The sequence below is a fragment of the Anastrepha ludens genome, chromosome 3, assembly GCF_028408465.1.
Source record: "Anastrepha ludens isolate Willacy chromosome 3, idAnaLude1.1, whole genome shotgun sequence".
Classification (NCBI taxonomy): Eukaryota; Metazoa; Arthropoda; class Insecta; order Diptera; family Tephritidae; genus Anastrepha; species Anastrepha ludens.
The window spans coordinates 21,319,221-21,335,783 of record NC_071499.1 but is presented as its reverse complement, the minus strand read 5'-3'; the positions used below and the strand labels follow the sequence as shown (position 1 = coordinate 21,335,783).

The 16,563-nt window shown below is 33.8% G+C and overlaps 1 protein-coding gene across 1 annotated transcript in view; it reads left to right on the top strand.

The window, feature by feature from the left end:
• Positions 1-5,749: 5,749 nt before the first annotated feature.
• LOC128857128 (D-2-hydroxyglutarate dehydrogenase, mitochondrial) overlaps positions 5,750-16,563 on the top strand; it is a 32,615-nt gene continuing 21,801 nt past the window's right edge. Inside the window, exons 1-2 of the mRNA XM_054092705.1 lie at positions 5,750-5,878; positions 13,643-13,744. Of these exons, the coding sequence (XP_053948680.1) occupies positions 13,646-13,744 (99 nt within the window). The 5' untranslated portion in view covers positions 5,750-5,878; positions 13,643-13,645. The remainder of the gene's footprint in view (positions 5,879-13,642; positions 13,745-16,563) is intronic.

Sequence of the window (16,563 nt, the reverse complement as noted above, 5' to 3'; positions counted from 1 at the left end):
TTTCCATGGTGAAAAGATTTAAAGACTTTTAGAGGCATGCTCTTTAAAAGACCGTTTCGGATCTGAGCGAATTCGACCGAATCAGCTGATGGACTGACGTCACTTCGGATGGGTTTACAAAAAAACTGAGATTGTGTTTGTGATATACAAAATATATCAACCAACACTTCGTTGCCCTTTAATCAACGACTGATTGGACGAGTATGTGAAATTATCGAGCAGATTTCGGCTGGGAATAAGATTGTGTTAGTGATATAAAAAACAAATCAACACAGTCTTCACCGTGAATATGTGTGAAATGATTATGCCGAATATCCCAAATGACGTGACAGCCAAAATCCCCCTCACAATTTTCTTTTTCATCATAGTTAAAGAGCAAACCTTGATGGTGATGGTTTCGCTTGGTTTTAACAGTTCATAATAAATAACACCAACTTGGTCCCACCAAATACATGGCATAACTTTCGCAGCATGAATATTCGGCCGAAGCGGCGACATAGAGGCATGACCGGGCAGTCTCCATGACTTTCTTTTCTTTGGATTTGGATTACTGTAATGAATCCATTTTTCATTGCCCATCACGATGCGATGAAGAAAACCCTTCATTTTTTGCCGCTGGAACAGTTGTTCACTGGCGAAAAAACGACAATCAACATCCCTTGGTTTTAACTCATAAGGAATCCAAGTCCCCTGCATGCAATCGCTTGGAAAGGGATTGACGGGTAACTCCTAATACTGAAGCGAGCTCTTCTTGCATTTAACACGGATCCTCTTTGAGCAATGCCTCCAATTCAGCGTTTTCGAAGGTTTTTGGCCTTCCTTCACGCGGACGGTCATCACCATTAAAATCACCGTCTTTGAAGCGACGGAACCAGAATCGGCACGTTGTTTCACTTAAAGCAGCATCTCCATAAACTTTTTGTAGCTCTCGATGCACTTAGCCGCTGTTTTTTTCGAATGAAAGAGGAAAATCAACACTTCCCGCAAATAACGATTAGTCGGCACAAAGCAGACATTTTCACAAAACCAAAAGTATTTGATACCAAAACAAAACCACTAATGAGTCGAAGCAGTTTATCATATGTCTAAGCTTGGTTATGTTAAAATCGACTAGCACACAGTGCTGACGGCATCTATTGACAAACAGCGGGAACTTAGTTGCGCACCTAATATATAAAATTTATTCATATTCATTTGTTTCAAATTCAGGTAATTCATTTGTACCAAAATATTTAAACTTAAAATAAAAATAGTTACTTTTCTTTGGTAAGATACAATATATAAATCTTGGCTCTCAGTCAAAATGGTTCAGTATTCTCTTTTACAATATTTACTAAATTTTTCGTGTACAATTATTTTTTCGTTAATTGTTTATAACAGTAGAGTTCATTCTACAACAAAAACCATATAAATTCAAGTTTAAATCTTGGTGGAATTTAAAAACACATCTCAAATGTTCATAAAATACTTCAATTTTTTGTTCAAAATTTTTAGAAACTACAGTCGAACTTCCTTACAGTGAACTTCCATATAATGAAGCTCTCCTTATAATGAACTGGTTTCGAAGACACTGCTTTTTCGTTCTACTTTCGGTGTATTTTTGTCTCCTTATAATGAATTTCTATATAGTGAAGTTTTCTATATAATGAACAAATTTTACAGCTGGAAATTCAAGCGTCCTAAGTTTTTGTCTCCATATAGTGAATTTTTTCAAAAGTTTTCTGTTGCAAAAATTACAGTTAGATGTGGACAAACTGTAATGAGGGGAATCCCAAAATTAAAACAGAAAGAGCTGAGCTGTTACAGTTTTATTCAGTGATTGAAGTTAAAATGAAGCATCGAAGCAGCATTTCGCTTGAAAAAAAGTTATTAATGATTAACAAAGTTAATGAAGGAAAGAAAAAAAAAAAGATATTGCCAATGAATTCGGAGTTCATCCCAGCACTTTATCAAATATTTTAAAAAATAAGGAAGTGATTTTAAAAAATGCGGAGGATTTGGCAGTAAATACCAAACGCAAAAGACTTCGGCCTTGTCATTTTGAGGATATTGACGAAGCAATGCTGAAATGGTTACTCGTTGCACGTGGTAAGAATCTCCCTTTATCTGGACCATTATTGAAGCAAAAGGCCAAAGATTTTGCGGAAGCACTAGGACACCACGAATTTGAGGCAAGTATAGGTTGGTTAGACAAGTTCAAAAGTCGGCATGGTGTTATTCAAAAGACATTATGTGGGGAAAGTGCTGACGCCAACATAGAAAACCGTGATGAATGGGTAACGAACGTCTTACCGAAATTAATTGAAAATTACAACATTAACGACATTTTTAATGCCGACGAGACTGCTTTGTTTTTCAAATGCTTGCCAACTAAAACACTGGCGTTCAAAAATGAAAAATGCTTTGGTGGGAAGCAAAGCAAGGAGAGAATAACTGTCCTGTTGGGAAGCAATATGACTGGATCAGAAAAGCTAAAGTTGCTGGTAATCGGAAAGGCCAAAAATCCGAAGTGCTTCAAGGGAATAAAATCTTTAGGTGTCGATTATGAGTTTAACAAAAAAGCATGGATGACCAGTGAGATATTTACGAAACGGATTGTAAAACTCGACAAAAAATCTTGTGATCAAAACAGAAAGGTGTTGTTTTTTGTTGATAACTGCACTGCCCACCCTAAAGATGTAAGAGACAAGTTGAGAAACATTCATCTCGCTTATTTTCCTCCCAACATGACTTCGTTACTTCGCCACCAATGGACCAAGGCATTATCTACAACATGAAACAAGATTACAGAAAACGAATTTTAACGAATATATTGACTCAAGTGGATGAGGGAAATTCTGTTATGGCCATAGACTTGCTGCAAGCGGTTCGAAATCTTAGCAATGTATGGAATGTCTATGTTAAACCAGAAACAATTGCCAACTGTTTTAAAAAGGCTTGATTTTCAAAAGATGCTATGCAGATTCCATTTGAGCATTGGGATGAAGATGTCTTCATTTAAAAAAGTAGCAAATATCGAAGCATCGTTTGATGACTACGTAAATGTTGATAATGGTGTGCAGACTTGGGACAACCCATCCGAAGAAGATATTCTCAACAGCATTTTTGAAAGTCGCGGAGTTCCAGCTGAACCTGGTAAGCATTTATCTTTTTATAGTCTTGCTTGTATGCTTCATCCATTAGCGTAATTAGAACCTTTGTTGAAATGAGGAGTGACGTGCCGATTAATGTTTTCAACTCTCTACATGATTTGGAAGCTTTTATTGAAAATGAAAAATGGAAGACTGTAATTCAAACCAAACTCACTGATTATTTTAAATAAAATTACATAAAAAATCAATGTTTCTTTATAATGAAGTTTCTATATAGTGAAGTGATTTTCAGGTCCCGTGCGAATTCACTATATGGAAGTTCGACTGTATATATAATTTTTCTAGCCACGCAACAATACTCGCACTTGCACGCTTGCCACGCACCACCTCCTTTTTCCATTTTTTCACATACAAATTGTCAATTAAAAAAAATCATATAAAAATATTTTGACAGTTGTTTTAACTTTAACACGCAACAATACGTCCCCTTTCTGTGTTAACCTCGTATTTACAAAATCATTATTTTCAGTAAATCGATAAAAATGTTTAAAGTTACTTAACTTCTATGAAAAGTGATAACTTATTTGATACGATACTTATAGTACGGGTGGGCCATATAGCTTTTGCTTTTTTTGAGAATGGTAACACAAATGACATGCCAAATGAGTTCATGATTTACTTAAAGGTTTGACATTTACGAAATGGGACACTATACGCTTGAACAAAATTGGGAAATATTGAAAACCTATTTCAAAAGTGGTGAGTCCTCTTCTTCTTTTCTGATTTTCACATCGGTGGCTACGTCAGTAAGCAAAATTGTCGGATTTGGGGCTCAGAAAATCCACACGTTACTATAGAGAAGCAAATGCATCCACAACGAGTCACTGTTTGGTGCGGTTTTTGGTCTGGCGGCATCAACGGGCCATTTTTTTTCGAAAATGAGCGAGGAGCCGCGGTTACAGTAAAGGGAGAGCGTTACCTTGACATGCTCAACGAGTTGTTTCGAAAAATTGAAGAGGATGACATAGACGACATTTGATTTCAACAGGATGGTGCAACTTGTCACACTGCCAAAGTTACACTCGAAGTTTTGGCTACCGTTTTTGAAAACCGAATAATCAGCCGAAATTCCTGTGATTTTAGCCCGTTGGACTATTTTTTGTGGGGAACCGTTAAGGACAAATGCTATGCGAACCATTCACAGACGATTGATGCTTTAAAACAAGAAATCGAAGTTGGCATTCATGAAATTGGAGCCCAAACAATCGAAAATGTGCTTAAAAATTGTGTTGATCGAATGGACTACTGTAAAGCCAGTCGTGGCAGTCATTTGAACGATATTATTTTTCATTCATAAATGACAATGTTCAATCTTCAAAATAAAAAAAAAGTTTGAAAAAATATTGATTAGTTTTTTTTTTATAGCCCATTCAAAAAGCAAATTTTACATGGCCCACCCTATAGATACGAGGTTTTTGAATTCGAACATGTAGATACGAGAAATATCGGAACGTTCTGAAAAAAATTTTATAATCATTATGAACATTGTATGTTTTGTTTTACGTAACAGGAGTGCTAAGGAGTGTTTTTCACTAAAAATCTCAATTTCGAAAAAAATGAAGTTACGAGGTTAACACAGAAATGAGACGAATAATCGAGTGGGAAATGAAAAAGTGAAAAGATCTCGTTTCATTCCCCTTTATTATTTTCATGTGATAACATTTTGACGTTTCTTTTCATTTTTTCACCGAACGCGAATCGAAAGTAATGAAAATGGGGAACAACTCTTCATTTCACGTTGATAAAATTGGTTCATAAACTCTCTTCTCTTCTTTAATATTTACTATTTGTTCGCTTACGTAAAGTATGGTCACATTAATCAGTTGGCAATGCGGCTTTGAATAAATATTCTTAATTACTTACCCTTTTGCATTGTACAAAATCCAAATAAACTAAATATAAGTTATTTACCTTCGCAAAAAAAAAAAGTCTCTATTCAATTATATCAAGAAAAATGTATAAAATTTGCAAATTTATTGCATATGTACACAAATTTGGAATAAACTAAAATCGTTAACCTTATGTAGGAGAGAACAATCAGCCGACACTGTTTGCTAAAAACAAAGTCAAGTCTGCAGCAAATTTTCGATAACTTACATTTTGGCTCATTTTCGGAAATTCTCAAAATATATCAGTAGATCCAAATTAAATAATTTACAACTTAACCCAACCAGCTGGTAACACTGGTTTTAGCCGCATTTCTTTCTTTTTCCACTTAGAAATTAGCAACTAAAGATTAGAGAAACAGAGGCACATACATACATGCACACATACATTCGTGCATGCATACAGAGAATTAAAAACAAATACGTACATATCTCAGAGACAAACCTCCTCTACAATAAAATTATTCTCCGCGTTGAGCAGCGAAACAAACATTTCTCGCCTACACTTTTCCATTGTGTTCTAAACTTATTTCGCTGCAAGGGTGTTGGTGTCCGCATGGGGCTTCAATGTGGTTGTCGTTGTTATTTGCACGAGTTTTCATAAATATTTATTCGCTTCCACTATCAGATGTTTATTTTCTACATATATATAATATGCACGTTAATTTTGGCTGATTTTAGTATTTCACCTCTACGCCAATTACAGGCAGATTTGTTGGAGAGTGTGCAAGTTTCTCTGTAGTTGAACACATGCGTTAAAGCTGTGTTGTACTTTTCTGCAAAATTAGTTGAGTAGTGAGACTTTGGTGTTTGTGATATTTTTTGGTGCAAAAAGTGATAGTAAGTAATGCGAAAAAGTGATTTACACATTTTAAAACAATTCAAAGAAATAGTTGCAAATGAAGTTGGGGTGCATAGGTTTCAATTTGGCATTTGACGTTTACCCACAGTTTGTTTACATACAAATGCATAGCCAAGCGTGTAAATCATATCAGTAGTAAAGTGTGAGAGATGTAAAAGTCAGAAAGGGAAGAAATGTAAACAAGAACAGGGTTGTTACATCTGTATAGTAAAATATGTGCCAAATGTTTAATTGTTGGCCGGCGTTACATTTTTTTTAATACATCGGTGATATAATTTGGTTTATTAAATACTACTACAAATTAAATTGAAGGGCGGAATAATGGAATGTTTGGTGTTTAGGTATCGCATAGCGCATTTTGTATTGCACTTCAGTTATTGCGTAAACTACCTAACCACTTTTGATAACGCGCAGTGGTGCAGCAAAAAAATCCCCGTCTTCTATGTGAGCTCAAGTGTTCTTATGTGATAACATCAAACCAACGTCGTTAGCCGTTAGAATAGACAGCTGCATATATTTATTAGTGTGCACACATGAATCTCATTACACAATTACTTTGTAGATGGAATTATAAAATTTAGATAAAAAGCAAAAATAAAATTTATTAGTGGCCCTGTAAAACCATTGATTCATACCTCATAATAATCATAAAAAGATCGCGACAAATGTATGTAGTTCAAAAGCTGGATTACTCCCCAAACGAATAAAATTGATAAATTATTGGGCTTGTTCGAGTTTCAATCACAACCGCAGTGTTGCATGATTTGTGCAAGTATCACGTTCGATGTAAAATTCTGGCAACATTATCAAAAGCATCACGTTCAAAATGTCAAAAATTCGGCAAATGTTGCGCGCGAATACAAATAAATCGGCATCAAAAATTTTTTGTTTGCCGAACATCAGAAAAGTATCAGTTGAGCAATTGCAACAGTGTTGCAAATTGTCATCAGTGCAGCAGTATTGCCGCTTTTATTACGTGCCTCGAACAAGCCCATTGTATCCAGAATAGTATTCAAAATACTCAAAATGCTTAACAAACTCAACTAGCAATTCCTGCATTTTGGTCTGAGCACGACGAAGCACGAAATAGCTCTTGTCTACCCAGTCTACCGTTAGATCCCATTTAGGCAAGTTGTAGTAATGCTCTTAAAAAATAAATTCGTGTAGAGTTGGCTTAAGGGCTACGGCTGTTGTTTTTGTAGCAGCGTACAATTTTCTGCTGAAGTGACAGTCATTGGTCGGCCATAAATCCAATTGTTCCGGTAACGTAGAAAGTTGGAAAGAATAATGAGATGGCGCCTATCGTGGTACCGTTTCTTTGCTCTCAGCGAATTCGACAATGAGTGACGTCGTATTAACACCAGTATGGCCAGATTACCATTTTCGTAACTTGACTTAGCATTTTTTTTTGTTATATAGTGTCGGAGTTTAGTTCTTTCTTGATGACATTTTTCTAGCATGTTCTAATTAAAATATAATTTTGTAAAATATACATTTTTTTAAATTAGTTCAATAATGCGCTCAGTTGAATTTAGCTTTACTTTTTTGAACATCTGGTCACATTGCCCGCGATTGCAATTGTTGTTGGTGTTCTTCTGCTTTCAGCAGTCAAATCTCTCTCCCACTACTGCAGTGTTGCCTTACATTGGATATAAAAACACACTAAAATGCACATTTAAAGAAAATAAAATTCCAAATTTTTATTGAATTACTTAAAGAATTTTTATGCGCGACAAATTGTTTTTAAAATGCGCGATTTTTGAAATAAATGTGTTATGGTTATGTACAATTTAATTTTTTTTTGTTAAGAAAAACTCTTTTGTTAAGAGAACAACTTTTTTGCTATATTTCAGATTATGTAACAAGATAAGGTACTCTTTTTGTAAAAATGTCGTTATAGTTTCTTCAGTATTTTTTGGTATTTTGTTGCTTATTTTTACTACGAAGCCTACTCTTGAAGCCCTTTGTTCCACTAAGGATTGAGGGTCAGAAGAAAAGACTGCAGAGTTGAAAGAAGAACATTTAATATTCTTGCATAACCTTAAAAGGAGCTAAAAATTAAATCTTTCAAAATATCAAATGTTATAAGTATCAACAAAATTCCCTTAGCACTAAAATCTTCTCAGAGTGACCTTTAACTTTCGTTTGTATATTCTTCTTTTTTTAACTTACAGTTTCGGTATCTTTGAATTAAGAAAAAAGAAACAAACACCAAACTTAAAAATTTTCGCATTTTGGATATAAAAAAGCATTAAGTTTATTGCAAAGAGCAAATGGTTGGCAAAACTTCACAACTCAGCTAATGAGACGGCACGCACTCTCTGATGGGCGCAATCTTGCTTCTATCATTCTTGCGTAGAACCGACTGTCGTGGGAATGGTACGATGTTCAGAAAACAAAAACTTCTTGTAGAGCAATCGTAAGAGTTACGGTCGCCAAGGCTTTTTTTTAATATTATAATTAGATTTTGTTTGTAGCACCAAAAAATTATTAATTTATTTTATTAAAAATTAACGCAAAAAAAATAGCATGAGAAATAATGCGAATATTGCAAAGAGACAAAAAATGCAGTAAAGTAATAAAAAGTATAAGTATGTAAGGTGAAAGCCCACATTTTCTTCAATATTAACCTCAAAGTTGGCGATGACCAAAACAATATTATACACTGTCAATCTATCAGCTAAGTCAGCTGATTTGTTTTTATTTCGCCGTGTCTATCCAGATGTCAGCATAAAATGAAATCACAACAAGCCGTTGCATTCGCACTATCGCTTCTAATTCTAACTCCAACCTCATGTCAACTGGGCAATATAATTCGTCCTTTTCTTTTTCTTTTCTACTTTGATTTGTTGTGGTATTTCAACCTAAAAAACGTTGTTGTTGGTAAGGGCCACCACATTTAATGAATGCGCCTTAGTATTACACTTATACAGTATTTCCCAGATATAAGCACCATCTAAAATACAGATTCGATGATTATAAGCGCGAAGTGCATATATAATATGGAAATCCCTTTTATGAGCGCTAACTGTGCAAATATTGAATTCCCCGGTTATAACACATTGGCGGTGCATCTATTTGAAAGATATGAATCTCGTCTATGTCTATTTATTAAATAAATTTCCGTGTAAAACAAGAACAAAGTCAAATTTCAGTTATTAATTTAAAATAAATACACTCGTACCTGGATATAATGAACTGAATATTGCAAGGCCTGTTCGCAGGTTGTTTACTATAGCAGAGTCAACATATTTTAAAAACTTATTTTATTTGCTCAAAATACACAGGTCTGTATACATAAATGCAAGAGATTATTAAAATAAATCCTAGTTTCATTCACAATTGATATATAATAGGCGTTTTCAATTCGCTCTCTATATTTGCGCTCTACTCGCCTGATCAAAAATTTGCATGTGAAAGCAACATCAAAGTTATCATTATTCGCCACTAGTGAGTATTGTTATACCTCATAATGCACAGAATTCCGTGCTGTAGCCAACATTAGACCGTCTTACCGGCTCTCAGCTATTTTGAAGGAGTACGCTGATTTACTGACGTCCCGGTTATTTTATGACAGTGGTTTGTTTACGAAAACACTGAGAATATGTTGGTGATATACCAAAAAAATCAACACGCTATTGATCACGTTGCTTCTGAACAATTCTGATTAGGCGAGTTTGAGAATACGTGTGAAATGAGCGGGCAGAATTCTGCTGCCAAATCCCCGATGACGTGGCAGCCAAAGTTACTCCATTATTTATCTTCGGATGACCATCCTTTGTAGTCCATCAGCCTCAGTTATATGTACATCATAAAACTGATATAATTCAATATATTCAATTCTGCCCAATGTTCTCTTTTATGATATTACTAAATTTTTATTAGGCCTAATATACGTATCTTTTTGTTTATACGAAATGTCTTCTCCGATTTCTTCAATGATTAAAATTTTTCTTTTAAGCAAAGAAATTTGATCGAAGGCATGATGCCATTACCATTCCATTACTATATGGAAGTGTTCACTATATCCAGCGACGACAGTATACATTCGTATGTATGTGCAACACAATTCATGGGCACAGAGATCAATTATTAGTTTTACTGAATTTTTTTAATACTATGTACCAATGCGTTAGTTCGTAGCTGGTAATTTTCGACTGAATGTTCATTGTACCGAAAATGAAATAGAAAAACTCCTCAATATTATCAATCTGAACCATATACACTCACCGAAAAAAGTATTGGCACAGTACTACATAGAATATTTAAACTGTTATAATAGTAAATTGCTTTGATCATTTTTGACGTGATAACGTCTTATGCTGAAAACAGTGAAAGACGTAAACGTAGTCCCCTGTCAGCTGTTACGATCAAACTAATGAGAACTCCATGTAAATGAAAAATTCCTTCCTTCCGTATCGTAGTATCGTACATTTTATTTCACGATATTTAAAAATTCCCGTAAAACCCTGTCAGCTGATTGCTCTCTCACCACACAGTGTTGCCAAGCAATACATTTCAAAATCATTAACAAAATAAACTTAGAAAAATTATAATTTTTATTAAAATAACTTAAAAACCCTGTTGAATAATGTTGATTATAGATAAATGAACTATTTGCATTTGTTGGTTTTTGGCTTTGGTTTATTAAACAATGAAAAATTGTAACTGATAACGCGGATGTGTGAAAAAGTGTGTAAGCAAAAATATCAATGGCAACATTGTGTAGATACAACCAAACACATACACACACAAACCGATGTATTGTGTAAATATGTAACTAAAAGATCGCAGTTGTTCTCACGGGATGAGTTTTTGTGTTCGTTAGGGGCTGCGTACGTCGTTCACTGTTTTCAGCATCATAACTCGATGTAGACGGCTGCACGCACCAAAAAAAATGCGTCGTTATCTTGCTCATGCGTTACCTTGCTTGAACTGCAAGCGAGAGCGCGAAACGAACGACAAAGAGGCACAATCGGCCCCCGCGCTCGGCAATGTTCGGCATCGGTATGTATATGTATATATATGCGCATATGTATATAAATTCACATATCGCACCCTAAATACAAAAGGATCACAACTCAAAATGTACTTCTGCTCAAATATGAACCAGACGTTATCAATAAAACGGTCCGCGGATGACATATGGCAAAAATAATTTTTTTTGTTTTTTGGTAGGACTGTTATAAGCTTACATAGCAAATTTCAGCGTGATATGTCACATAGTTTGTTTTCTGTGCTACTGTAAACAAGTCAAGCTCGAGTGTGGAAAATTTTGAGTTGTGCCCCTTTTGTATTTAGGGTGCGATATGTATTTTTATTTGCATATACCTTCTTCCTGTGTTGAGAACAGGACGATGATAGGAAAAGTAGGAAATTACTCCCTTTCCCTTCAAATGTAATGTGTCTTGAAAAAGTCAAATCGATGATGGTGCATCTTAGTGTTGTTGACTTATTAACGTGTGTTGCACAATCGAAATAGAACATATCTTTCATGAATTGGCAAATGTTTCGTCATTTTTCATGTTTGTGTAAATGTAACTTGATCAATTCCATTGCGATTCCATTTACCTCCTTCTCTACATTCAAACAAAATATCTATCAAACAATGAAATTAAAATTGTCTTTTGAAAAATGCAAACATTCCATCAGTATTTTCTTATGACGTTGTCACGTTAAACTATCGTCAGTAAACCGACTTTACAGACAACCTCTTTTTAAGTAACTCTTATATAAGGTTGCTTCACATATAAAAACAAAATCAAAAGCATTTTATTACAAAAAAAAACGATAATTCGCTTTCAAAGAGAAAAATATTCAAAAAGTACATTAACGCAAAATCAGTAACAATTTTCAAGTCTTACGAACAGCTGATTTAATTGTTGGCTGGGAAAACTCACAAAAATTAAAATTTTTTCAGTTGAGTTACCCCGTATTACACTAAAAACAAAAACAAATAAAATGCAATGTGGATTTTCATTTTGTCCACAATAATTTGTTCCATTTCTTCATCGCGGCCAGATACAGGACATTCGATTATATTGAGCTGACAACCACATCATTTCGCAAGTTTTAATTCCTGTTTATATTTACTTTGCAATCGCGATTTTTCTCACTTGCAAATTCTTCCAATTAAAAATTTATCCAGTAAAAACTTGCAACTTCCCCCCAAAAAGGAAATCTCATTTTGCTCTCTCACTTTCTCCTACTTTGCAAGTTTTTTTGGAGACATGAACACGAAAATTGTTAATGTTACAAATTATTTGCTATACATTAAATTCCACGCACACGCACATTAATACCATTACCGGGCCTACGACATCGGCATTCTCCGAACGCTATGGGAATGTTTTATGTTGTTACAAGAAAAATAAAGCGCAAAATAAATTAGTATAAAAGCAATAGATTTTTAATCCGAATATTCTAAACTTTACAAGCCGACGGCAATCTAACATTTTTGCGCTTCGATTTAGCGTCGGCAAATTCGCAAAGTGAACGAAGCACTAGCATCAACAAACAAGTGCTGCCCGCCCTTGGCAAGCTGTTTAGTATTTTGTGTCACGCAGCATAAATTTCCATATTGGAGATTATGCATAAATATGAACTCGTCTGCACCATTACACTTCTTCAAACATTTCACTCGTCCTCAATCTTTCACTTCACCACACAATCCGAAATGCAATTCTTTTTAAGAAATGTTTTTTTTTTTGTTTTCGTAAATGCTTATCGCACGCAAGTGAAGTAATTGTCGTACAAGTCTAATTAAGTTTACACAATGTCTTATGATACATATTATATTTGATGCAGCAACCACCATCACCATACCACACGAAAGTCCACAACTGTTGCTTGTTTACCTGCCACAAAATTTGATAGTCTGCCACTCGGCTAGACACCCGACATAAATTAAGAGACACAAAGTTTACTTACCACATAACAAAGTACGCTGCGTACGTCTACTGTTATTTAGTTTTTGTTTTTTCAAATACAGCGCACACAAAAATTTGTATGAATAAAAATAAGTTGCATACAAAATGTCCGAGATTTGTTGATTTCTAGCACACAAAGCCTTAAAATTCGAGCCAAATTCGCCTTCTATGCGATTGAATGAAAAATGTACTCGATAACACACACACGACAGAGCGTCCCTTGCCGAATACAAATACAATTTACACCAGAATATCACTGCATTTCGTCCAATTCTAGTTGCACCTCACAAATATTTTCTAACTGCACTCTACCGTCCACATGAATGTATTTTGAAAAAGTTAGCAGTTTGAAATTTGCATTTCTGCTTGAATAGCACTTTTTTACAAACAAACAAAAAAAGGAAATAGTTAATGAAATTACAATTAGGCGAAGAAGTGTAAAAAGATAAAACGAAATGTCAACAAACGACGTCCAATACAAAACTGCGCAAAGTTGGCTGTGGTTTGTGTGGATCTTGTAATGGACTTTGTTTTTGACATTTCTTTCGCTGTTGTTGTTTTGATTTGCTGTGGACAGAGAACTGTGTAAGAGTTGAACTGCATTCCACAGTACTCTTAACACTTTTGCTCGCCATATAGAAGAGATTGTAATTCGCTGTACTTTTTTCTGTTTTCTTTTCTTATTTTTGCATGATGGCATAAATGCTTAGTCCCGCCTTTTTTTATTGTTTAGAATATAAAAAATGGCCATTTTAAATGTAAACACATGTATGTATGTATGCTAATGGATTAAATTTGACTTCTCTTTTTTAGAAAATGTCGTTAAATGGGCTTCTTAAGCTGCGTGCAAATGTGGCGAAATCGTTTTTTAGAACGTACAAAGCTAAAGCATCTGGCATTCCGGAATTAACACAGGTGCGTATAGAAAATTCGAATAGCCTTTTATTAATACAAATTAATAAATTTAATATTAAAATATTTATTTTAATTTAATTATAAAATTAATAAATTTAATAAATCTTTATTGTGAATTCTAATTTAAGAAGATTAATAATAATTAACATTCGTATTCGCGTGCTATTTCCAATATTTTTGTTTAATTTTTCGCTTTGAGAGCGAAAGCTGACAATTCGCCAGAATTTTGCTGCTGAATAATTTTGTATAGAACCTGACTAAATTTGTAGCCCAGTTATAACCGCTGGCTGTTTGAAAGAGAAGAAGTGATTTTTAGCTCATTTTCGTTTACAAACGCACAGATTTGCGTTGATTTATAGAAAAGCTTAAGGGGTTAGGGGTACTCACAATTTTCAAAAAATTGGATTTTTTTTTTTTGAATTTTCTTAAAGTATAAAAATAGAATCTTAAAAATATACTGTGTGAAAATTCTAAGCGACAAATACTTTTCGAGTTATTCAACAATCAACAAAGGGCGCTCGGGCGCTCCGGAGCGTTCGAGAGCAAGTAGAAAAACTTTAAATGCGTTTTTCTCAAAACTATGTTTTTTGAACTGGTGATCACTGCAACTTAAAAACTGCCTGGTAGATTTCAATAAAATTTATACTGCTTTTGAAAAACATAAAAACTCGTGCCTGATCGGAGGATTTTATTTTATCCAAAATTTTTGATTTTTTTAACCAATTAATGATCGTTTTTTTTTCTCGAATCGTCTCTATTAACTTGGCTCTTATCTACAGCTTTTGATGAAGCGCCACGTCCATAACTTATGATTTTTTATGTTTCTAACTGCGCTAAAGGACAGAGCTTTTTTCTAACAACTTCGTATTATTTTCTAAAATTATTAAATTTGTGCAAATTACATTGGTCTTAAACTTTTGCACAGGACTGTACAATAATGCATTTGATAATATAAGGTGGCGCAAAATTAATCACCTTATCGGAGATTTATAATTTTTACCAACATACATACGTCAATTAATTTGACCCTTGTCAACCAGACACTGCAGTATACAAACAGACACGCAATGGAGCGCGTAAAGGTCAAAATAAAGATTTCCATAACCCAAAACGCTTTTTTATTTAGTAAAAAATTATTCTAAAACAAAATCAGATGATTAATTTTGCGCCATCTTGTACAAGTGCACGTAGGCTTTCTCTATAAAGCATGATTTTTGTGGTTAAAATAAAAAAAATTCAATATTTGCAAATCGGATGATTAATTTTGCGCAGGTCATTTTGACGTACAGTCTACGTAGAAATTTTTGTTATGATTTTTTGTAGCTAAAATAAAAAAATTCATTATTTGCAAATTAGATGATTAATTTTGCGCCACCTTGTACACGTCTGCGTAGAATTTCCCGTCAAGTACGATTTTTTATAGTTAAAATAAAAAAAATTCTTTATTTGCAAATAAGTTGATTAATTTTGCGCCACCGTGTACAAATCTACGTAGAATTTCTCGCTAAGTACGATTTTTAAATTAAACCAAAACAAAATTGGATGATTAATTTTGCGCCACCTTGTTCAACTGCACGTGGAGATTATCGTCAAGTAGGATTTTTGTTGTTGTTGCAGTTGAAGTAAAAAAAATCATTATTTACAAATCAGATGATTAATTTTGCGCCACCTTGTACACGTGCGCGTAGAGTTACTCTATAAAGCACGATTTTTTGTACTTAAAATAAAAAAAATGCATTATTTGCAAATCGGATGATTAGTTTTGCGCCTCCTTGTACAAATGCGCGCAGGATTTCTCTATAAAGCATGATTTTTTGTAGTTAAAATAAAAAAAATTTACATTATTTGCGGTCGCTACATACACTTGAACTCACATAATGAAGTCACTTTATGTTTTTACAATATTCGCAACATTTTTCATGCTAAATTTTGTTCGTTAATTTTTTAAGACCTTATAAAATGAAGTTCCATCTTTTTTAATTCACAAAACTTAAAAAAATTTCAAAAAATGTTCATGGAAACTTTGAACTTTTTAATCAGAGTATTAAAAACCTTAGGGTAATAATAAAAAAGTGAAAGTTTGAAGTCGCTCAAAAATCGTGCTGATTTTCGACACTTTTTTTATCTTTTTGCGGCCAAAATCGCCGTTTATGAAAATTGTTTCTTTTAATTACCAATTCTATAAAAACTTACTAACGGTAAATCTCAAAAAAGAAAACTTAATAAAGTGATTTCCAGTAAAAATACTGTAAGGCGTATTTTTTGCATTTATTTTAAAAAATTGTCTTTTTAATGTGCGAAGAGCACAGGTACAGCTGTGTTAAAAAAAATAGGAGTGCGAATTACAAATTATTATTAAAAATGTATTATTTAACATTTTGTGTAGAAAAGAAGTATAAAAAAAAATAAGTTAGATAAGATTGAGTAAAATTTCCGCATTTCGCTTTGTTTTCAATTCGTAATAGGAGGAAAACACTGCAGTAATTAAGAATCCTTAAAAATATTCGAAAAACAGTTAAAACATATAAAGAAATCAAGGAAATGTTCGGGTGTTCTGATGAAACATCGACATATAATTCAAATCTCTAAACGAGAACCTACAGCATCATCTGGGCCATATAGCGTTTGCTTTTTGAACCACCTATTTTTTTTGAGAATGGTAACACAAATGACATGTCAATTGGGTTCATAATTTACTTAAAGGTTTGACATTTACGAAATGGGACACTATACGCTTGAACAAAATTGGGAAATATTGAAAACCTATTTCCAAAATGGTGAGTCTTCTTCTTCTTCCGAGGTTACAGTAAAGGGAGAGC